We start from the raw sequence: 25,538 nt of genomic DNA, 5'->3' as shown, positions 1-25,538 counted from the left end.
AAGTGGCATAGAATGTCAATCACATTTACATGAGGGTATATTGAAGCGACCTCTATATGTACAAAATCCGTTCGCTCTAAGCAGTATATAGTAGTAGTATCACAAAAAGTCTCACAAATTGTCACCTGTCAGTTACAGCGGCAATCCACTCGCGACAATGCCGTTAATAACACGCGGAAATGCAGATTATACATGCAACTGACGATTATTAAACAATTGCTTTCAACATGGTACATTGAAATTCCGTTTTGCTAAAGTAACACTGAAACTAAAAAGGGCATACCCCCATTTCCGTCTTAGCTAGGATTACACCTGCCAGATCTTGCGCCCAACAGACAGACGCACTGCGGCAGAATGCCCCGGCCTTTATAACACTGCCCGCACTTTGAGTCCTTGCAGTGCGCTTACGAGTGCCAGAGCGTAGAAACGCGCGTACATTTTTTGTTGGCCGCCCACCGCAGGCGTTCATGATCGCCTTCACGAGCGAGTTCATCCCGCGGCTGGTGTACAGTCTTCGCCACAGCAAGGACCTCAGTCTCAGCGGCTTCGTCAATTTCACGCTGTCCAAATTCGACGTCGATGACTACGACGAAGACGCGAGGCCCGACAACACCACCCTGGAAGGCACCATGGTGCGCGAGTGCCGGTGGGTTGCGTCACCTTACCGCAAGTATATTCATAGCTGCTTGTGCAGAAAGTATGGTGTTCTTTAGGAGCGAAAGATGTAACGCCTGCTACCTGTCGTCGTCGTCGGTAGCTAAAGGTATATCTGGTGGGAGGGCTTCTATGTGCACAATTAACAGTAAAACCGGTTGATTCTGCGTTGGCTTTTGCATTGCGATGGTGCGATCCCACTCAGCGCGCTAAAGTTACTGGACCTTGTAAAGTTCCGAAGTGAGCGTGTGGCGCGGGGGCAACATTGTGCTGTTGTTGCCAGACCCAATCCAGCGCTGGGGTAGCGTCGTCTGCGGCATCGCATAGAAACCGACGCTCTCAGTGGCGAGAACTGTTGTACGGGTGGCGGATTAGGCCTATCTTGTCTGATATCAAGGAATGCCGACAATTTACGAATCGAGAGGCAGGTTTCAAAGCAGCAGTACTTTTTGTTGCACGGTAACAAAATTCACACCCTAACTAGCGTTGCAGAGTAGCATGCGATGCATCCATTACACGCTCACGAACTATTTTGATCGCAGAGTTTTTAAATATTGCAGGCATTGTTTAGTTGAACATCATGTTTATCACAAGCCGCTTATTTTTTATTAAAAGGACAAAAGGTGGTCATAGTGCTTACCTTCGGAGTGACAGAAGTAACGCTGCTAAAACCTTAAATGCATGTTGTCTGTTTTTATAAACTTCGAATGCATCGCGTCTTGGCAACATGTCGCTTCTGGCGCTTACATTAAATCAATATTATACTTAGGACGTGGGCAACAAAGTGAAATGATGGGAGGCGAATAAACCGTATAAAAAACAAATGCTATGCTTAAGAATGGCAACTTTGAAAATCAATGAACACTGGTGACAATGTAGTCTCCAAAACTGCAGGTGAATAAATATATTTATTTGGAGATGGAAAATTAAACCAATTACAATTTTTCACAAACAACAATTACAATTATTGTGAATGTGATACTTTCCAACCCGGCATAAGTTCCCAGCTTTGTAACTATTGAGGCGGAAAATGTGCTCCGTCGGATATAATGATCTCATGACCGGAGCTTGGCATACCAATCTCCGCTTAGGATTGAAAAAATGTGTTTCTCGCGATACCTTCTATATCTTCAGCCAAAAGCACAGCCACATGGAGTTCTGTATTACTGTACATTGACCCCCACCGCGGTATTACAACAAAAACAAAAAAAAACACGCAAGAAAGGGTCTATGCGATCGCAGTAATGCACAGTCACTGCCGGCGCTTGCGGGGGTAACCAAGCGGTTGGACTGAACGTAATAGCCACCCCTCGCATGACCGAGAGGGGCCAATAAATGAGGCGGGTTGGTGCTGCGGCGCAGTGAAGATAGGCTACACATTACCGTCCCTTGTCGCACGAGGCTACACGCAATTTGCCCCTGAATATTTCCGTATCTCCAATGACCCAACTGCGGAGCCACCCAACCAGTCTCTCATATCACTGGGCAAGGTCCTCATAATTGGTTGCCGCTTATCTGTTCTGTAGAGCACTTCGAGGCAGCGTAAAGTAGCTCTGCTCTCCCAGTCCAGTGAGTACTTGCTGAACGAGCCGCTCAGGTCACCGGCGCCCTCCAGCACTTGTCACCACTCGTCGTTAATCCAACTGATGCTCCAATTAGGTTTATTTTCTTTCCAAGTTTCACTGACTTTAACGGCTATTGCAGGACGCGTGCCTCACAAGCGGGAAGCTGTTTTCAATGTTCGTAGGGAACGATCACGTCCCTCTCAAGGGCGCTTTATCGCAAAGATGCTTCCTGATCAGTTTTGGGAAGAACTTACTTACCTCCGCTAATCCCCGGCACAAACCATGTATTGCCTCTTCAATAGGTAACATATACACTGCCAAACGAGGTATACATATAGGCTAATAAAAACCCAGTGTACCCAATGGCGTGAATTATGGTGGAGAAGGATGAATCTGTGAGCAGAGTGAGGCAGTCTGCCGCGGGGATCTTAACTCGGCGAAAACTATTCGCAACTACCCTAACATTAGCGGAGGTTGTAAACGAGGTAGCATAACATGTACAAAAGTCCACACAGAGAGAAGTGGCTTGTCTCTAAATCCAACCATCTTACATCTGGCTTTGCATGAGGCTGCTAACAGGTTGCCACCCGATGGCCAGAAAGAGGCCCCATGTTCAGCTCCTAGGTAAAGGGCTGTCATGTGCACAAATGAAAGGGGGGTTGCAAGGCAGAAATAAAACTGCACTTCGAAAGCTTATATGATGTTTTCCATATACGTCGAAGGTAGAAGGTTCAAGTTAATACGTAATAACGTCATGAGGACAGAAAATTGGCCGTCTTGAGAGATGGCACAGACTCGGTACCACAGTGAAACAACTGGAGCAGGGTGGCTAATTGAGCGTATATATCGCGGGAGTCAGCGCAAACACACGCGCACACGGGAAAGCGATGAACAAACAAGACGAGCGCTGGCTATCAACTCACCCGTTTATTTAAAATGTGCTATCATGTACATCAAGATTCTGTTTACACGAGTCCGATCTAGCCACTGATTCACAACCAATACTAAAACGCGAAACCGAAATAGCTTTGCACCATTTACAACTCGACACGGGCGACATCTTCTTCCGAATAAAGTTCTAACGAGCAATATTCCTTCTGGTACACGGCAATACATGTTTGAATGACATATTCGCAGCCGCACTTATCGATATGTAAAACGCTTCTCCCATTTGCCTCGTCATCTGCAGGTCCGTGTGTTATCTGCGACCTGTTCAGTCCTACTCTAGCCTGCTGGGCATACGCTCCCAACATATACGGGTGCCGAAAACACGCCATATACACCGATACGTGCCGCCACCTTCTTTTAGCCTGTGCGTCGTTCTATTCACGTAGGTCAACACTACAACATTTCCGCACTTAAATCTCGGAGCTCCTGCTTGAACTGCGCATTCCTCCTTTTTTACCGAGCTTACCAGTTTTTCTTTTACAGCAGAACTATTGTAATGGCCGTAATGTGTGCCGCGTAAAGTCCATTCTACATGGTGCGTTTTTCGCCTGCGAATTTGGTGGAACAAACATTCGCACTTGCGAAGTTCGCAACGCCTGGAAATGTCGTCTACATGGCCTGCCTACGTCGCGATTTTCGCAATTCAGAGGCGCATTTTTTGAAGACAGAATTAAGTCTGCCATGAGCGAAGCTTGTTGTGATTTTAAAAAAAATATGTTTATTGTACTTTCTGAGGAAGTTGTTTTACCGGAATTCCGGACTTCCGCGAAAAGGGTGCCGAAAGTTGGCTCTGCTAGCGTATACCTTTATAGATGGCGCACGTGTTAAATATCGTGGCGGCACGTTTCGGTCCAGATGGAGTGTTTTCGGTCGCTGTATCTTAATACCTGTATCTTGCGGTAAGTATTGCATTGGCGAGACAGGGCGCAGCTGAAATATTTCACTGATGAAAGTGTGTCAGCCAGATGTCTGTAGCGCTACACGAGAAAGATTAGTTTTTACGATTTCCGTTGTGATTAGATGTTGCCGGTGTGGAATTGTAATAATATTGCAATGTTATTCTGGTTTTGCGGTCCGGTATTGGTTGTGTGTCATTGGCTAGATTGAAAACGTGTTGACCTGAGTGTTTGCGTATATATGGTAGTCCGTTTTCAATAAAGATATGAGTTGACTGTCAGCCGTCGTTCTGTTTGTTTCCGTCGCCTTCTCTTGTCCCCGTTTTTTGCGCTGTTTACCACACAAGTAGCTTTGTGGTCGCGAGCCTTCGTTTGAGTAAGTACCGTGATAAGTACAGTAGTTGTTACCCCTAAATTACGAATATACTTGCTTCTGCATTATGTACGGGACTTGCTACGGGAGTTCATGCAGATTTTCTTTGTTGTGTCAGCAGCGATATTCCGAGGCCTTTCTTTATGACATTAGGAAAGCAAAAACAGGGTATGTAACGCTACGAACACAGCTATGGTTTTTCATACATTTTCGATCGTATGGTGAATTTGCAGCTACTTGGGATTTCGCGAGGCGCCAAACACGGACAACGAGTACCAGCTGTCCAGCGTCTTCTGGGTGATCACCACAGCTCAGCTGTGCTTCGTCGTCGTGTTTGAGGTGCGCAACACGCCACGTTCACTGCTTTGCGGGCAGCAGATGAGTGAACTCCGCATTTGGCGCAAAGAAATTCTGGCTACAAGACGCCAATACCAGCTGGAAATGCTTGACGTTATGAGCAGCACGGTAACGAGCCCAGGGTTGAAAACCGTTCCTCACTAATGCGTCATTTCAGGTGGCGGCGTGGTGGTACAGACACGGCGAAGACCAGTGTGTAGGTCTAATAAAGCAACTTGAGGGGGAAACCATTTTATATATATATATATATATATAGGGTCGCAAAGAGCACGAGAAAATACGTCAAGTAAAGGCAGACACACAAGAAAAATATTAAAAATGTTTACTGACGTTTTAGGAAGAGGACTTCCTTCAAAGTGAAAGGAAATCCTGGAACGTCAGGAAACTTATTTTGGTAATATTTTCTCGCGTGTTCATACCTCTATTCGTGTATATATGTATATATATATATATAACACAGAATAAGTTGGCAGTCAAGAAAACCTCGGAAAGCAAAGGGGAGGATGTGGTAGGTCATTGAAACAGATAAAGAAATTGGAAAGAAAGAAAGTGGAGAAAAAATGCCTGCCAGGTGGGATCCGAACCCACGACCTGCAGAACACAATTTCCAGAATACTGCCAACTCATTTTCTGTGTTATTTTCAACGAGTCCCTCATTTCCCATTCTGATTCGCTATATATATCTATATATATATATATATATATATATATATATATATATATATATATATATATATATATATATATATATATATATATATATATATATATATATATATATATATATACAGTAATATCTCGTTAACTCGAACTCGCATATCTCGAAAAATCGGCTAAGTCGAAATTTTCCGCGGCACCGAACATTTTCCTATACGTCCCATGTAGATTTTTTCCTTTATCTCGAAGTCTTTTTGGGTCGGATTGCGGATAACTCGAAATCTGACTGGGAGTGGAACGAAAATTCCGCCGCCGCACCATTTCACAAGATTCGCGCGATGCTGCCACGCCTGACGTCCGTCCTTTTTTTTTCTTATTTAGCCGCGCCTGCCATACGTCGGTGCTTTCCGCGAACGCAAAGTGCGCGAAGTCTCAGCCCAGCGACATATCAACTTTTTCAAGCAACCCTGTGGCACGTCATGTGACACATGCGCTGAGCCGGAAGGCCCGCTGCTACAGTGAACTAGCCCACGCTTGGCGTAGTTTGTCTCGTTCGCTTTGTGCAGTGCACATGATTTTTCCTGAGGTGTGATTTCCATTCATCTGCGCAAACCGAGCGGTACGGATTTTTCGCTGACTGTGAGGAGCGGCAACTTAGCGTGAGTGCGGCAAGCATGGCGTCAAAGCAGTGCAAGTCGCTAACGCTAGAAAAAAAGTTGCCCTAATTAAGGAAGACGAGCATTAAGCAGTTTTTCTCTGCTAAATAAAATGGCAGGGCGGCAATACCCAGCCGGTTAAAGTCGCTTGTATGTTATTTTTTTTCTCTTTTAAACCTGCACGAGAAGAAACATTAGAAACTGCTGCTGAAGAGCCGGTAAGCAGTAGTGATTTTTCTGAAGAGCGCCCATTTTTCCCGGTGATTAGCGCAACTTTGCTTATCTCGAAAATCCGTTTATCTCGAAATTTTCCCTGGTTTTTACGACTTCGAGTTAACGAGGTATTACTGTATATACAAACAGGTAAAACTCATGAAGAGCGCGTACAAATATTACGGTTAATAGTCGAACACACGTCAACAACATCAATAACGAGGATGTTTGCTTACGTATCGGCGAAGGAACTTGCCTTCACAAGGTAATGTTTTATCTTACTCGCATGAGATATCAGAGTATGTCAGAGTAAAAATGTCAGAGTAAGCCTCACAGGTGCTGTCAGAGTAAGGTTTACATCACATAATTCGTTAAACTTACTCTGATAAAGGGAAGTCTCTTTGCCGATACGTAAGTTAAACATCCTTGTCTTTATTATTGCTTCTTCTTCGACTATTTACTAATACGATATGTGCCCGCACTCCCGAATAGACACCAAAATGCACCCACCCGCACACATGCGCACGCATGCACGCACGCACAAGCACGCACACACATACACATGCGCGCATGCATACAGGCAGACAGACAGATGCCCACATGCACGTAAGTAGAGACCACGCGTAGGTAGGGGACGATGAAGCTTGGAAGGTTATCGTGGAGGAGGGAATAATTTCCGAACCAGCGGTTAATGCAACTGAAGCAAGGAAGCTAGATGTCTGGTCCATGAACGGTGAAAACATTTTTGTGAAATAGTGGCACCAGGCTGTGGTTCCACCCTTGTTCTTTTTGTGTTTATATATCCGCACAAAGGCTGTAGGGTTTAGTCAAAGCGCCTGCATCGTATGCATATAGCGCGAGCCGAATCTACCAGTTTGCAAAGTTGAGTCGGACATGGTTCAAGAAAAGAGACGAGCGCTCTTCCAACCGTCCTGCCCATTAACAGATAAAGGATGAACAAAAGTTCATGGTGTCAAGGATCGTGAAATTTCGGGCATGGTTTGGGACAAAGGCAACGAAGGCTTTGTCTGAAATAAAATTACCGCAAAGAAAATGAGCTAATGTTTTTCTATACCTCTCAGTTGAACTGTTTAAATTACTTAATAAACAAGGCAGTGGAAGAAAGCTTCACAGATAGGAAAACCAGAAATCACAAGGACTGTTACGCTGGTTAGCAACCATAGTGCTTGCCTTTGCATGGACAGTAGCTATGCTTTTCGTAATTAGTGACTATCCTGGTGTTCGTTTTTTTCTATTGGTGAAGCATTCGTCCACTGGTTCTCAGGCTCCCACCTTTAGTTTAAATTACGTAATAGCTGTGCCGGTGCTCAGAAAGGGAGCTTGATCTTAAGGTTTCACCAGCGCTTTTTATCTAAAAAAATAACCGTAAATCGTAGTCGTCGGTGCCCTCCGCCCGGTTTTTCTACTGTTTAAAAATGACTATCATAGACTGAAAATAAAAAAAACAGGTGCACCTAGTACACGGCGTCATAAATCACGAAAATTTTAATAAAATTGAAAACAGAATACCACAAAGGAGGCTTCCGGTCAAGACGAAAAATTTCCGTGAAATTGAAGGTGTTCAAAACAGTCCCAGTCTTCAGTATTTTTTAAGCACGCCTAACATTTCGAATCTTTTACCTGCATTCCCACCGTAGTGCTAACCAGGAATTCACCTGAGGGTTGGTATCAAATCTTTGAATTCAGTATACTCGGCCAGAAAGGCATTACAATTTTGGTAATTGGGCATCGTCCAGCTGATTGTGGATGCTGAGTAGGCCCTCTGCACAAAATAATGTGCAAAGGCTGAATCACTCTATAAGGAGGGGTGACAGATTTCACCGGTGCTGGTTCTTTACCGATACCGATGCCAGCCTTTATACAGATCTTGTATCGTATCATTTTTTTACTTCTGTGTACTAATTTTCTCGCACTGTTTACGAGTTCGCTTTATTTGGCCCATTTTTATTTTACACTGCAATCACTGGCCGTTCTCTATCAGCCGGCGTGCCCTGCATGATCGGCATGTTCCGTTTCTTGTCTCTTCTGCAGCACGTGGTATTCTTCATTACCAGCGTGGTCGCAGGGATGATTCCGCCCATGCCCAAGTCGGTCGCTCAGCGCATGAAACGAGAGCAAATCGTCGTGCAGAACTTGATCGCCAAGCTTCAAGACCAGAACTATGAAGCCCAATCTATATTGCATGGATAGCGTGACCGTAGAGCATTCGCCAGTTTTACGGGATTTCTGAATATTTTATCGGGCCATTCCTTCCTTTACTTTTGTGTGCTATAGGTATGAGACCGTACGATGATTTTGTTAGGTAACTTATTAAATATGCGTTGTTTATTTTTACGATAAGCATATGATTAGCTCGCGTCACTCATATTAAAGAGCGTGCACATGCAAGTAATGCCAGTATTTTAATTGTAGAAATCCTTGTGGATAGTTTTCGCAAAAAGTGTGATAAAAAACTTTGTATATTTTGAATGATGCGCGCGTGTGAGTGCTGCGTAATGTGGAGACTGCAACTGCAGTGTGTTCTGCAGAGGTGTTAACGGGTGCAGGTGCAGGATGCCAGTGTGGTGCTACTTTTATTACTTTATATTCTTTGCATTAGATGGTTTTCTGCAGAAAAGCTGAGCAGAAATCGAAAGTAAAACTTGTGGAAGATGTGACTCCTGAATTTTGTCTAAATTAGTGGCACCACTAAAGTGCAACGTTGCCACTACTCCTGCGGGCAATTTCGAGGTGATCATACGGGTGCGTGAGATATTCGAAGTAGAGCGCAGTTTAGTCTTGCAAACACTGTGCGCACGACGAGCATACGAGCCCCCACACTTCGGCTTGGACAAAAGGGGGCAAGTAGTGTTAGACTGAAGGGAAGATGCCTCCAATGGTGACCATAGGAGCCTTTGTCGAGGTTCAGTGGGTTGGCTGCACCTCTGTCTACAGGCAGGAAGCTCCTGTACAATGTTGGTTAATAGTTGCCTACTCTTATCTACGTGCTACACAGAGTCGTCGAAACGTGCGTACAATGCGGACCTAGTGAAAATTAGGCAACTACTTTATTAATTGAAAAAAAAAACTACACCTGTCTATCCTAATGTGTTCGTCAATGCGAGGTTCATGAACATTCTACCAACCCACTGACACGGAGTTTATATGGCCCCTTAACCTGTACGCACTGATGTCGACCTTGCACAAATACGTAAAATATTATTTGTCTAACCCCAAAACTTCCCTGCTTCTTGATTGTGGAATCCCTGATAAAATTCAGAATTAAACACTAACTCAAAAGTAGCTCAAAAATCTACAGTAAATCTTCACTGTGCACTAAACTCTTCACAAAGCGGAATTTTGGAAGTAGACGTAATAAATAAAACAGACTGGGACCTGCTTGAATGCCTGCGTGAACAGGATGTACCAGCAGGCCGATGGATCACGATGTGCAGAGATGACAAAGAATCTCCAACCAAGCCCGCAATACATTGCACTGTAGGAGATGACCCGAGTATATCACCGGAGACTTAATGTGTTGGCAGATTTGGGCGTATCTCCCAACACCACTCCCTAGCCTTAACTGCCAGTGGCATTGGTGCTGCTCTAACACCTGGAGGCACAACTAACATGAGGAAAATATTCACAACCATACTACCGCACAGGCAAGTGTACGGCTCTAGATTTGAAGTTCCTAAATAACACTGTCAACACCCGACTCACTCCGAGACTTGTGAATATTTTTATATCCATATCCACAAACATAGGAAGGGCTTACAGCCTTCGCTTCTGCAAGGTACGTTGACGAAGCCCGCTGGGGGGCGTAGCGACGTCAAGTCCCGGTGGCGACCCGGTACAGCTACGCTCACCTGTACCCGCCCGCACCACACAGTCTGCCGGGGGCAGCCCAGGACGTCCGTGCACTGTTCAGAGGACTACATGGTGGCAGCATTTCCGCTGAGAGCAGTCCTGCGCTTCTTATTCCTGCTCCACTGCCCTCTAAGAACAAGTTGCCCATGGCTGAAGAAGGTGCTCTGTCTGCTTTTACTAATACCACGGCAGCCACCAGGGGAAGGCGGACAAAGACGATTGGCTCTTCCAGGCGTTTCAAAGTTTTCTTCAAATGCTATCATGTGTAACCCCCGAATAAGAAAACGAAAGTACGCTCTTTATTGCAGCAGTATTTTCAAATACAAGCTGCCGCCACAGTGAAATTCCATAGTGAGACATTTACAGCAACATTACTGTACCACTCGCACCAACATATTTAGTGACGTATATCGTCCCCTTTACTTGTTGCAGGAAGACTCTCACAAAAATTAAACCGATACTTGGTTACCGCCACGTAGGCTAGGACCTCTGCAACCACGTTACAAGACAAGCTAGAAGCGAGTTCAAAAGACAGCTGCTCGGTTTGCCACAATATCATTAATCAGTCAGGGGAAAATTGCTCTGGTTGAAATTCTCACGTAACACTTATAAAATCGAAACAATTCAGTTAAATTTTGTGTTTCAAACAGCTATACTGTGTACCAGCACGCGAAGAGAATGTACAAAAGATTAAAGACTATCAATGACACAACTGTTCTAACATTGTTTTTCAAAACTATCACTGCCTTGAATAGACGAGCGAACAGTGCGTTTTCTTATCTTTCCCTGAAGCTGTCGATAATTATATTTTTTTTGTAACTTGCTTCATATACTGACGCATTGTCTGTATTTTTTCCTAATGCAGGCATTTATGTTGTGGTAACTGCTTGAAAACTAACCCTACAATATTTTCGTATGGGTACTATTGGAACTTGTCAAAAATAAATTCGTGGTGAACATAAAGGATGAATTAAGGCTGAAAAAAATTTTGTTTTAACCGAAAGATCATACGCTTGGAAGCTCTCTGAGCTTTTGTTCGATGAGAAACGATGGGTTATTTGCTGAGAAATGGGCAAACAAAGCTGGCATTTCTCTCAACCAGTTTCCTTTAATTTTTTTGTAATGAAGCCATTGAGTCACAAACTAGCAACGAGGAACTGACGCGGTCTAGGCACTCTCGCTGGCCGCGGTAGCTTTCTGGTCTGCAAGCCATCTGCAAACGTCTGCAAACGTTCTGTTTGACCGAAAGGGATGGTTTCTCTTTTGTTACCTGTAAACAAACAAACGAGAAATGCTTTCCACCGCTCCAGCGGCTGTTTTGCCCGCCTACGTAGGACTTGCAGACTTCACGCCGGCTGTGAACGAAGCAGCGACAAGCGCCGTTTGAAACATTGCGCAGGAGCTGCTACCCGGCTCGGCGTAGCTCAAGCGGGAGCCTTCATATCACCTGGTCTGCCAATCGCGTCTATCTCATATTTTCTTCTGTCACGCGACGCGCCAACCTGGCGTGAAATACAATATTACTTCCCGCACCAGCCTCGAGTTGTCTTCATAGCGGATGCTCCGCCCTGGCCAAACATAACAAGGGTACAGTGAAATATTCTTGTTTACTGTAACAGAGGTAGAGTTATGCGCGCAAGAACTACGGACTACTCATCAACAGCGGCTTCCAGTGAACGGAAGAGCACTGGTTCAGATCGGTCGGATAACCCCTTGCATTCAGTACCCTAACCTTTCACGGTCGATAAGGATCGAATCGGGCGCGGGGACACCTTACCGATAACAACTACCGTGCGCGGAGAACGGATTAACATTTCAGGCGGGTCGCTTAATTAAACACTTGCAGTGCATCTTGTTCCTTTTGCCGCTTCCTTGCGCGTTAACCATGGTAGGTTATCGACTTCGTTAATTTCATACCAGTGCTTTTTCAAAACGAAACTAAGCATGACGGCTGACAAGTGTGAGTGAAACAGCCTGCCTCACAGTGTGTAAAATCTCCTCGCAGTGTGTAAAATCTGAGGCTGTCTGATTTTTACCTTCCGTCAGCTCACGTAAAGATTGGATTTACATTCTTTTTATGTGCCCAACCACTTTTGAACGTTATTTTAGGAAAAACATTTATAGATACTGCTCGAATGAGCTCTCACCGTTCAGAAATATAGTGACGTCACAAACCGTAGTACCCAAAAAAGTGCAGGGCCTCGGCACCCGCCGTCAGATTTATGGTTTTTTCTGCCTTATCAAGCAACTGACAGTTGCGAGAATGGTGAATTTGGATTCTAGGCACCTTGATGTATCGTTACAGGCCAACTTGTTTCCACTGATTAGTGCCCCTTTAACTATGCTTACGTGCCTTGAAGGCGAACGCCTAGCGATTGTCAGAGACTTCTTTGCTGCTGCACCGCATTTGTGTTTCTTTGTTCGCTTTGTTTGTCAAATGCATTTTCCACGAATTATCCCGACAGACAGACTGGCTGTACTTCACGCGGCAGTTTCGCGCGCCCCTGTTCTAATCACGTGCCTTCGCGCTCACCTGTCCCGCGGCACGCGCCAGAATAATTCTTGTTCTGTTGTGGTAGGGTGCCAAGTAATCGCAATTTTGTAACTCACGCCGCTCGTACTACGGCACCGGGGTTCAAATCCCACAGGAAACAAAAGGTGTTTTTCTTTTTTTATTTTCGCTTCGGCGTCTTGGCTGCTGTTGCCGACGACGATGACGAGGGCGGTTATTAGGAATAAATAAACCGTAAATAAAGGTGCCAGACTTTTCATCTCCTCCTTTGGGGATACACGAAGAGATGGGCGTGACGCTCATGCCGGCTAGGCAAGCATTCCAGTCAAACCAGCAGCGCAGCAACGGCTGCCGCTATACCATACCTCTTCCACGTATCACTGGCCCTAACACGCTCTGTGACGTTGCTGAACCACCCGTTTACACTGCACATATGCACCGCATTTTCTCTTCAAACAGCGTAATAACAGCGCTGTTACAGTACAGCGTAATTACAGTTGAATTCCAGGAGTAAAAGGTAATAAAAAGTTCAAATTAACCGAAACTTTTATCGTAAACCGTATAAACAAAGCACGAGAGGCACTTTTCACAAGGTGGTCTACCGCGCCGCGGTGGCTCAGTGGCTAAGGCGTTGCGCTGCTGAGCACGAGGTCGCGGGTTCGATTCCCGGCCGCCGCGCCCGCTTTTCTGATGGAGGCGAAAAGCGAAAACGCCCGTGTGTACGAGATTTCGGCGCACGTTAAAGAACCCCAAGTGGTCAAAATTAATCCGGAGCCCTCCACTACGGCACGCCTCATCGCCTGCGTTGCGTCGGCGCGTTAAACCCTACAATCAATCAATCAATAAAACAAGTTGGTCTATCGGAATAGCACACCACCATTTCGTGCTCGCTTTTGCTGCCGGAAGGAACGCCTTGTGTGCTGGTCAGATATTTGCTGACGTTAGTACAAGCCATCTACATGTGGTAATTTTTCCCCCGAACCTACTATGTTTTTATATATAAAAGCTCAGTGCCATGGTATTTTTTTCAATCAAGAACTGAAAATTTCTTTGATAGCTACTCAACTCGCCGTTCACTTAGTGATGAGCGGGAGTCAGAACTTGCAAAGAAGCAATTGAAATTCAACATAAAGGTATTAGGTATGCCGAAGCAGCCGAAATTGCCAGTGCTTTCTATGATCATTACAGCACATTATTTGCTGGGACAAGACCAATGGCTCGGGAGCACAAATTTAGTTCCCATATTGATTTACTACATAAGCGGACAGCGGATGAGTGCGCTCTGGTTCCTGGGCCTATTACAGTTGACGAAGCTAAGGCTGCCATCTCTAACCTTAAGACTAACTGGACTCCTGGGTCAGATGTTCTGAGTAGAGAGTTTTATCAAATGTTCTCTGCTATACTTGCTCCCGTTGTGTTAGATATATTCACAGCAGCTTACGACCATGACGTTATGCCGCCAACCTTTTAATTAGGACACAGGTTTAATTCATGAAACGCAAGATGAACAAAAGCTGAAATCTGTTCACGGCTATGGGCCAATACGTCTGTGCTATGTAGATTATAAATTTTTTACGAAAATTTTGTCTAGGCGCCTTGAACTTGTCATCACTAGTTTAGTAATGGTATTACACAAATGTTTTTGTACTTTTCCTAGTTTTGATGCAGCACCCCCTTTGTGTATTAGCACGTTTGTTTCTACTGTGCCGCTGCCTCCAAACGGTCTGTGTGCCTAGTCAAGCTGTTCGTTTCCAGCTTTTAGCCCTGGCGACCATCCAGACAATCTTTTCTGGAAATAAAAGATGAATTGAATCGAAATAGTAGGGCCTCACCAAACTTACTGTATTCGAGGTAGGAGCATTCAAACAAAAAAAATTCCCCCGCATTTCCCCGAAGGGGAGTATGAGGAAGTGCGAAGCACGGGATGATGCTATGAGGGGGAGTTTGTTGAAGTTTGGTGGCATTTTGCCCGTTAGTTACATTAACACCCCCTCGTGATCACGTTCGGCTTAACACGCCTCGTTTGTCCTTCTGCGGAAATCTTGGTGAATTAACGTGTATGTTCGAGAGATGTTCGAGAGGGAATGTAATCACGCGCACACACACACACACGCAAAGTAAAGTGAAACGACAGTATTTATTTCAGCACTTGTTTGCGTTGTCGTTGTATGCGACGGTCATTACGACCGCCTTGTGGTCGCTAAAGTGGACCGTTAAGGGTTGTTGCAGGACAGCCCTTACATTACAGTTCCTAGCAAAGGCCAGGTCTATATACCCGCCGTTGACGGTGGTCGGAGACTCCAACGGTAGGCACGTCATGGAGTGATTGTCGAGCATGTAGTCCACCAACCACTCGCCGCCCTTTCGCACGTCCACGTTAAAGTCCCCGACCAAGACGACGGGGTCCGAGTCTCTTACGCGCGCACTCGCGCGTTTGAATGCGTTAAAGATATAAGGCGCGTTACTAACACTCATATCAGCGTCGCGTCCGTGGCTTAGTCGGTAGAGCGTCGCGCTGCGGCCGCAACGTCCTCGGATCTAAACCTGGCGCCGGATGCTGTTTTTTTTAATATAGTGTAGTGCCCTAGCTGGCGCGCCGAGAGAGGATGTTGCGAGCTGGAGAGTAGTAAAGGGGCTTTAGGAGAGTAGGCGAGGGGGGAGAGATGATGATGATGATGATTAGTGGCTTTCCCTTTGAATCGGGGCGTCGGTTGTCAGCAACCGACTTGCCTGTTTTATTACGTTTACATGCCCTACTCCCAGGTTAACCTATAGATTTGCTTCCTCCCTCCCATCTCTCCCTCTTTTCTGTTTTAAACTCATCGCCCCCACCCCCCTTTTTTCTCCCCTCGCTGTTCTAAATTCTCGTCCGCATGATTACTCCACCTGCGTACCCATCCCTTCCCTGCTTTTCGCGTGAGGCGCTATGCGAGCGCCCTCACGCGTCGGAAATCCGGCGCCGTTGCTAGGCACGGTAGCTAGCTCCGTTGCTAGGCTGCGGACGGAGGACGGCGGTGGAAGCAGGAGTAGGCCCGACTAAGAAGTGCTTCGCACTTAATATACATATTTCTCATTTAGTATTGGCGGTGAGGTGTTTGAGTGGCGTCCCCTGGCTGTTACGTCGGCCTAGGAACTCGGGCCTCTGTCTTCTCCTACACTCAGCTTGTGCGGAGTAGCACTTTCTGTGCTGCAAATCGCCTGTTTTTATGCTGTTATGCGTTAAAAAGCGTACTTCTAGTAATTCAATTATTTTACAACTTCTAACACCTCCGAATAATTTCAAGCTGTATCCCCTACAAGTCTGCAACACACGAGTAGAGAGAGAACGACTTTCTTCCGAGAGTCGGTCAGAAGATCGCGTGTAACATGTCCTTTCTAGCTTATTCGGGAGGTTCAGCGCTCAGAGCTCCTCAATAAGTATTCAGAATGCGTAGGCTTCCGTACAGTTTTTGTGAGATGCTCTTATGAAGACTCAACCGTCCAATGCTACGTGTCAAGGAGCCGGTCCCTAAACGCGAATAGCACAGCAGGCAATAAAGAAGCTGCCTTTTATTGCTTTTGTTGTTGACTTGTATCAGATTAATATTGTTCTGTTTCCAACGGATTAATTTTTCTTCACCGTCACAAAAGTCTTATTACTCGGGGGGGGGGATGTTTGGGAGGCTTACAAAGATGGTGTGTATAATGCTGCGAACCATGTATAAGCTTATTGTTTGTTTTTGCTGCCCAGCCATGCCCGGCTGTGTTATCTGCGTCCCAAGTGAAGCGTGTCTTACATTCTTTATTTTTATGCCGCGTGGGCTATCCCATTGAGATAAGCAGACTGTCTCGTCCTAACGTCACTAGCTCAGAATGTTCTTCTTTGATCTACAATGTTCTGGTTCTACAATGTTCAACGGTTCCAGAAACACTCGCGCCAGGAGATAAAAGCCTGCAGAGCAGATGCCATGGCATTCGAATCGCCGGTACCAGTTTACGCACGTCACTTTGTTGATTGCTGCATCGCCGCCTTATATTCTTTGAGTTGTTAGGGGACCCAGTCGAAAAACACAACAGGAATTTCTGTCGCACAACAGAAATTTCTGTCGCACGACAGGGATTTCTGTCGCACGACAGGGATTTCTGTTGGGACTACAGGATGGTCTGTCGCGCGACAGGAATTTCTGTAGTACAACTACGGAAAATCTGTCGTAAGACAGGCATTTCCGTCGCACAACTGATATTTCTGTTGGGAATGCAGGATGGTCTGTTGTGAGACAGGAATCTCTGTAGTATGACGACAGAATGTCTGTCGTACGACAGAAATTAATGCAGTACAACACACATTTCTATCATGCGACAGACATTCTGTAGTCCCACTACAAAAAACTTTGTAGTAAAACTACAAAATGTTTATCGCATGCGACATTTCTGTTGTACTACAGAAATTTCTGTTGTGCAACACCCTGTAGGCAATACACAAATTACCTGTTGCACCGCAAACTGTCCTTCAGCCGCTACATCTAGCATTCCGTAATTACTATTATTATCTGCCGTGCGACAGACCATTTTGTAGTCAGCTGCATATTTTTATTGTGTGAAAGATAATTTTAGATTCATTGCAAAAGTGTCACATGACAGACCGTTCGGTATTGCTGCAAAATCTCTTGCTTACCCTGTCGGAAAACTCCGCGTTTTACAGCATTAGGAGAACGATCGAATACGCCAGAAAGAACAGAATACACTGGAAAACGCCGAGCTGAACGCGGGAGACAACGGCAAACACTGGAAAACGCCGCACTGAACGACAGCAACGCGGGGATGTTGCTGGAGAGCATCGAATAACACGAGGACATTGCCTCTGGGGACAGGCCTTCAGCCAGGATGAACGGGATAGCATGAACAGGATAGTACCTGATAGTACGGGATAGTGTGGTGCCGCTGCTTGGCTGGACACGGGAATGCCGCGCGCCGGTTAAGGGGTGGACTGGTTGTATTCGAGCGCCGCGATTGACGCAGATGCTGCGAAACTTGGTGTTTGCGGCCCGTGCGGTGCCGCAAATTCCCATTTTTTAGCGTGCGCTGCACGGAAACAATGGTGCGTGCAAGTGACGGTCATCTCGGTCAATTGCACTGCAAGCGTCTGTTGTAACGAACGTTTGTTGCATTGCTGCCAGTAGTATTCTGGCCGTGTTTAAAAAAAACCTTCGCTACAAATTTGGAATTAACAACGCAACTTAGCACAAATCACTCGAATGTTGGAACATCTAAGCGTAGCCCCATAACGAAAGAAATGGATACATAAAGAACTTCGCAAATTCCTTGGCTTCTTTGAGTGAATTGCAATTGCATATATTGTACTGTGGACAATCTTTGATAAAACAATGAGACAATAAGGGTAGCCCGTCGGCAAAACGGACGCATAAAGGACAAGCAAGACGTGCTTTTTGAAGACGTGGTGTAATAATTGCAGTGCACATTCTGACATCTATTTCGGGGTGTCCTTGAGAGCCCCATGTTTCAATCTGCGCGCTGTTGTTTTATTTTTTGAGCGAGCAATTTGTTTATTTTAACGCGAACCATGTGTCCAATCAAGCCTAAATAGTTAAAATCAGATTTTAAAACCAGCTAACCGGTTGCCGCTACATGTATGAAAAAAAAAAAGAAACGGCGCCAGTGAACCGGTTGCATTACCAAGATGTGTTAAAAAAAATAAATGTAGAAAGAAAGAAAACGCACGCCTTCGCTGTAGCCCGGCCCTTCGGAAGAAGTTCGGGGAAGCATCGTCACCCCTGAAGGCATGTCGTGCGACAGCACTCGCGGGGTGGGGCGACCACAATACGAAGAAATGGAAAGGGTAGGGAGGGGTCGCGGAAACAAGTTCTTGTGATCGGCCGGTTCCCTCCTTACCCTTCTTTTGTTCCCTCCTGCTTTGCTCCCTCCTGCTTTTCGTCTTTCGGTCAAAATTTGGCGGTGGCTGCCTGGCCGAGTGGCTCGTTCACATTTAACATCGGCGCTTTGCCTAGCTGAAGTTACGCGTAACTTTTTTGTAAAAACGTGCATCTTATGTATCCGCGAAGTATCAGCAGCAACATTTGAAGCTTCGGAAGCTGTGGTAAAAGCAAGATCAGTGGTCCGGATTTCGAGCATCTCGAAGTGAGGACTCCTGTAGCGACGACTAACCGTGGTGCTTGGGATTATTGGCACATTGATGCGGAAGAATACGACGACTTTCGCAGGCAGTGTGATTTCGAATACGTGCGATGTGCTTCGGCAATCGACTGAACTTGCAATGACCCCTGCGTAAGTTCGGCAGGTATCGTGCGTGCATACTTTTCGAGATAGTGCAGCTCCACAGAGACGTGCGCTTTTCGCCACAGGATACCCTGCCACGTTTTGGTGTGCGAATGCATTGTCAACGGATCAAGGTTCACCAAGGCAAGCATTCCAGCCAAAGATTGACTTTCCATTTTAATTCTTTCACGTTCTCTCGAGTTTTGCTCTTTAAATAAATCAGGTACAAGAAATATTTGTTTGCTTTTGTTTTAATGATCCTAACTAATATAAGGAACGAATTTTTGAACGGTTATTGTCAATGCTCGTTTAATAGTTTTTTTTTCTATCCGGGAAAATAAATTTGCTTTCATGAACAGATTGAGCGTCATTGACGGAACGCGATGATGGGACGCGATTTGGCCCTGCTTCAGAAGCACGGCCAAATCAGCTGAAAAGTGCCCAAATGAGTCTAGCTAAATTTCGTAGCGCTACTTAGGTGTCCCTGAAGGAAGGACTTCTGTATTTCTTGTTAACAGCTACGCGGCTTTGTAATTACATGGCTATTAAAGAAAAAAGGCCGAGCGCGAGCATCCGCCACGCTATTCGCTGGAGACCGTGTGGTCTCCGGCGTGCGTGTTCCAGCGTTACGTTCCAGCGGCTGCCGCATCCACGAGTTTCCGCGTTTGCAGTGTGCGTGTGCACGAGTTTCCGCGACTGCACATGCATCAGGGATGTGCAATCTGCGTAACATCAAACTTTTGTATTGCATGCATGAAAGTACCACTTGTTGCATTGCTTACATTGCCTTTTGGTACAGCTTTCTGAAATCAGTTATTCACTGAAAACAATTTTAAGCTTGTTCCAGAAAGGCAAGAATTCCCCCAAATGCTTATGTTTGTTGGTCATGTTTTTTTTGAAATTGTTAAGCATATCCTGCATACTTCAGGTACTTAATAGAAAAAAACATCAAGGGAAGTAAATTTCTTATAGAAAACAAGTTGAAATTCGAGACATGACAAAATTTACTACGAAAACAGACATGACAGGATTTACTACAGACTACAGAACAGGATTTACTACAGACTACAGGACAGGACTTACTACAGACTACATGACAGGATTTACGACAGACTACAGGACAGGATTTACGACAGACTACAGGACAGGATTTACGACAGACTACAGGACAGGATTTACTAAAGCAGGAGCTTTTTGCTTGCCTTGTCCGCAACGCTCCTAAGACGGTGGCCGAATTCGCGTCTGAGGCGGCCGCGATGGAGAAGACGCTAGAAGTTCGAACGAGGCAGTACGATCGCCCGTTCAAAGCGCTTGTTTCCGAGACGATCGGTGCCGGGCTACAAGCTCCGACACACTGCGTGAGACCATCTGAGCAGTGGTCAGGGAGGAGCTTCGGAAGCTTTTTCCGACGACGCCGTAACCTCAAGTGGCTTCCCTGACTGACGTCATCCGTGAAGAGGTTCAACACGCTTTGGGCACTTCTATGCCATCCGAGGTACCCCGCGAGCCACAGGCGATGACCTACTCCACAGCTGTTCGTCGACCCTGCCCTGCTCCAGCCCGTCTACAAGAAGCTCCGCCATACTGTCGTCCACTGTCGCCGCCGTCCATTTCTGTCGCCGCCATCCACCGTACCGCCATCCGCAGCCCAAAACCAGACGCCGAGAAAGACCGACGTTTGGCGAACCGCCGATAATCTTCTGCTGTGCTAACACTGCGGAGAGGCCGATAACATCTATCGTCGTTGCCCATACAAGAGACTCGGACTTCGTGGTGTCTCCGTCGACGCACCTCGCCCTCTCCCTGAGCAACGACCACATGAGATCGACGACTACCTTTCTCAAACCAGCCGTGGCACAGCCCGTTTCAACCGTTCGCCGTCGCCCTGCCCATACCAATCACCGAGCCGCCGTAGCAATGCTGATTTCTCACGTGGAAGGTCCCCCAGCCCACGCAGGGGAAACGAAAAGCAGCAACTTCGGGAGGGAAAGTTGCACAACGGCGGAAAAATGAAAACTCTCCAACTACGCAGCGACTCGCTGAAGACAATGATTCCGACATGCCCTCATCCCGACGACCCGACCTAACCCTGACGAGACTCCAACACAACACGCACACGGCGCGACACGTACCCGACATGACCGAATCTGCCGCTGAGAAGATGACGACAACGACGACGCACAGTGCGCGACCGTCAAGACGCACAAGCCGAGATGCGACGCCCCGACGCACCCGGAACTCGAGAAAGGCTGCATCTGACGTCAAGGTGTCCGTCGACGGCTTTGATGTAGTCGCCCTCATTGACACGGGAGCCGACTACTCAGTAATGAGCGGACCATTTGCGTCTAAGCTGAGGAAAGTTATGACCAGATGGGGCGGTCCGCACATTCGCACAGCAGGAGGCCACCTGGTGACGCCAAGTGGAACGTGCACATCGCTAGTCACCATAGACGGCACAACGTACCCTGCGGCGTTCGTCATTTGGCCTAACTGCTCCCGCGACGTCATCCTTGGAATGGACTTTTTGACGGACAACGGTGCAATAATTGATCTACAGGCCAAGTCCATAACTTTTTCCTCCGATCGCTCCATGACGCCGAACCAAACCCCGAACACCGTGCTGCTGTAAGGATCGCCGATGGTCATGTCCCCCTGCCACCCCGCGCAAGCTTGATGATCACGGTTTACTGTGACGATGCTGCTCCTGACGTCAACGCTATCGTAGAGAGTGATCAAAGGTTGCTCATCGACCGTGGTGTCTGCGTCGCAAGTGGCATTGCGGGCTTTAAGCAACGCCAATCCCAAGTTTTGGTCACTAATTTCAGCGAGGAATACCAGCATTTAAACAGGGGCGCTGCGATTGCGTACCTCGAAGAAACGCAAAAACAAGTGACGTGATCGCGGTCGCCGACTTTGAACGCTCAACCGAAGATACCCTCAAGCTTCCGAATCCCTTCGACGTGAATCCGGCGTTACTGCAAGAAGAACGGAAGAAATTATTGGATTTGCTGCGTCGCTACAGCGAGTGTTTTTCGTCGAACTTAAAATTACGTCAGACACCTCTGGCGAAGCACCGGATAATAACCGAAGATGAAGCCCGACCTACCCGAAAGTCACCGTACGGCGTCTCTTCACACGAGCGCGAAGCCATCCGGACTCAAGTCGACAACATGCTCACCGACGACATTATATAGCCATCGAACGTGGGCTGCGCCGGTCGTACTCGTGAAGAAAAAAGACGACACTTTAAGGTTCTCCGTTGACTACCGGCGACTGAACAAAATCACCAAGAAGGACGTGTACCCCCTGCCAAGAATCGACGACGCCCTCGACTACCTCTGCCATGCGACGTACTTCTCATCGGTGGATCTGACGACCGGCTACTGGAAAATTAAAGTGGATGTAAGGTCCACTTATGAGTAGCGGCCAGGTGCCCGGGCTGCGCGTGAGAACGCGCCGCTCTGTCTGGCGACGTAGCACTGTCGACACTGCGCTGCAGCCACCGCTAATTCGTCGCGGCGTGCGCGGGAGACGGATTGTCTGGCCCTTCGCATTCCTCAAGGATAATCCCCCATTGAGAGGGCAGACGGCGGCGCCGGATTCCAGGAACGCCTGCCGGACCCGCTGGGATTACCGGCGTCTCCATTGTTGTCGCGCCCTGGTCAACATGACGCACTGTCGCCGTCTTTCGTTTCGCCCCGCGGGGTCGCTCGAACTTGCTCGTCTACGAGCGTGCCGTTGACCCGAAGGTGGCGGCGCCTCAATGAATATTCCGTGGCGTGCTGAGTGACAGCTGTCTACGTGTATTTGGGCACGCCCATACGCGTGTACGAACGCTACAGGGGCGTTCCCGAGAGAGTGTGATCTCGAGGTTATATAAGACCCAACTTGACCGTTGGAAATCGTTCTCGTCTGAGCGCTGAGCTGGCAGTTCCCGGCGAGACAAGGAGTCTCGACCGTTAACGCTAGGTTGGGATTTAGGAGCCCCCTAGTCGAGGTTAACATCGCGTCGGAGGTTCAGGGTGCAGCGCCGCACCGGGCAACTAGACGGATCTTGCGGCGAGACAGAGTCTCGGCCGTCGTTTCTCGAGCGGTTTGTGTACGCTCCGAGAGTAGGAGAGTTAGACGAAGCTGAGGAGCTCGAGTGATTTGTGTGCACTCGGAGCTAGCGTCTAGCTGAAGTTTGCAGTTTTTCTTTTTATTACTCATGTACCCAGTTTTCATACTGTAAATAGCTGTACATAAACTTCCGTCTTACTTAATCAACTTCAACGCCTCGAGTTCGTCAATTCGACCACCATCTCCAAGAACTTCAACACCATCACCCAGCCAGCCTCCTGCCAAATCAACCGGAGCCCGGGCGATTGGGTTCCTGATCGACACCGGACTTCGGGGAAACGATCTTCACTGTGGACAAGAGAGACCAAGAGAAGACTGCATTTATAACCCCGGATGGCATATACGAGTTCAAGGTGATGCTGTTTGGGCTGTGCACGGCGCCAGAAACGTTTCAAAGAGTCATGGACAGTGTGTTAGCTGGCCTGAAGTGGCACACATTGTCTCGTATACCTCGACGACGTTGTGGTAGTCGCCCAAAATTTCGACGAACACCTCGTAAGATTGGAGTCTGTACTCGAGGCTATTTGCATGTCGGGGTTAACGCTGAAGCCTGAAAAGTTCCACTTCGCTTACGAGGAACTCCAGTTTTTGGGACATTTCGTCAACGCCGATCGAGTCCTGCCTGACCCGGAGAAAACATCAGCCATAGCGAACTTCCCCAGACCTAAAGACAAAAAGGCCGTGCGAAGATTTCTCGAACTGTGCGCATACTACCGGCGCTTCGTCGCAAATAGCACGCATTGCAGAGCCACTCACGCGCCTGACAAAAGATACCACCCCTTTCGCCTGGGAAAACGCCCAAGAAAAAGCATTCTGCGAGCTGTAACAACGCCTGCAAAACCCTACCGTGCTCGCTAATTTTGACGAGAACGCCGAAACGGAAATGCACACCGACGCCAGTGATATAGGCTTAGGAACCGTTCTCGTCCAAAAAGCAAAGGGGTTGCGAAAAAGTAATCGCCTTTGCCAGCCTTGGTCTGTCGAAGGAGGAGAAAAATAACTCAGCCTCTGAGAAAGAGTGCCTCGCAATTATATGGGCCATTTCAAAATTTCGCCCATACATGTATGGTAGACCATTCAATGTTGTGACAGACCACCATGCGCTGTGTTGGCTGCCAATCTCTGGCCGTCTTGGGCGGCGGAGCTGGCGCCTGCAAGAGTTCGACGTTACAATCGTCTACAAATCTGTCAGGAAACACTCCGACGCCGACTGCCTGTCCCGCGCCCCCCTTGACCCACCACCACAAGACTCTGATGAAGACAACGCGTTCTTCGGAGTCGTGACTGAGAGCGACCTAGCCACCCATCAGCGTGCCGACACCGACTTGAGCGTCATGATAGACTACCTGGAAGGACGCAATGTCTTCGTGCCTGGGGCGTTCAAGCGGAACTTACCAGCATTCAGACTCAAAACCTCCATCCTTGTGAAGAAGAATTTCAGCCCCGGAACGGGAACGTCTTCGTGCCTAGGGCGTTCAAGCGGAACTTACCAGCATTCAGACTCAAAACCTCCATCCTCGTGAAGAAGAATTTCAGCCCCGGAACGAGAACGAATTATCTACTTTTCGTCTCTGCAGACCTCCGTGACGATATTTTGGTAGCGTGCCACGACGACCCGTCTTCCGGACATGTCGGCGCAGATCACACTATAGCAAAAATCAAGGCGAAGTACTTCTGGCCCCGCCTTACATCCGACGTCACCCACTACGTTCGGACTTGCCGTGACTGCCAGCGACGAAAAACGCCGCCGACAAGGTCCGCCGGACTTCTGCAACCGATTGCCCTCCCGTCGAGGCCATTTGAACAGATTGGAATGGACCTTCTAGGCCCGTTTCCTACGTCACGATCACAGAAGAAGTGGATCGTTGTGGCGACAGACTACTTGACGCGCTAGAGACCGCCGCTCTTCCGAGGGGGACTCCACAAGAAGTCGCCAAATTTTTCATAAACCAAGTTGTTCTACGATATGGAGCCCCTGAAGTCTTTATCACGGACCACAGAACGGCCTTCACTGCGGAGCTTATGCAAGGAATCTTACGCTAAAGCAACACGGATCAGCGAAGAACGATGGCGCACCCACCCCAAACGAACGGACTAACAGAACGTCTGAACAAGACGATCGCGGATATGCTGCCAATGTACGTCTAGGTTGAACATAAGGCTTGGGACGAAGTGCTCCTGTATGTCATGTTTGCGTACAACACGGCTATCCAGGAAACTACGCAGATGACGCCATTCGAGCTTGTCTACGCAAGACTGCCGACTACGATGCTTGAAGCCATGCGGCCATGCTTCCTCATGTAGAAGATAACGACCTCAACCCCGACGTCCAAGGATACCTTCAGCGTGCGGAGGAGTCCCGCAGGTCACTCGAGTTCGTACAACGGACCAGCAGCTGGTGAATGCCGGGCGCTACAACCTCCAACGCCGAGACGTCGAGTACCA

General features: G+C 47.5%; 1 protein-coding gene across 1 annotated transcript in view; it reads left to right on the top strand.

Annotated features, from left to right (window-relative positions):
• LOC144173086 (anoctamin-4-like) overlaps positions 1-8,603 on the top strand; it is a 107,279-nt gene extending 98,676 nt beyond the window's left edge. Inside the window, exons 28-30 of the mRNA XM_077701600.1 lie at positions 462-646; positions 4,670-4,775; positions 8,372-8,603. Coding sequence (XP_077557726.1) covers positions 462-646; positions 4,670-4,775; positions 8,372-8,530 — 450 coding nt within the window. The 3' untranslated portion in view covers positions 8,531-8,603. The remainder of the gene's footprint in view (positions 1-461; positions 647-4,669; positions 4,776-8,371) is intronic.
• The last annotated feature ends 16,935 nt before the right edge of the window (positions 8,604-25,538 follow it).

The sequence above is a fragment of the Haemaphysalis longicornis genome, unplaced genomic scaffold (assembly GCF_048455015.1).
Source record: "Haemaphysalis longicornis isolate Haplotype H1 unplaced genomic scaffold, Haemaphysalis longicornis Haplotype H1 scaffold_29, whole genome shotgun sequence".
NCBI lineage: Eukaryota > Metazoa > Arthropoda > Arachnida > Ixodida > Ixodidae > Haemaphysalis > Haemaphysalis longicornis.
Note: the sequence above shows the minus strand (reverse complement) of the source record. Positions and strands in the feature narration are given on the sequence as shown.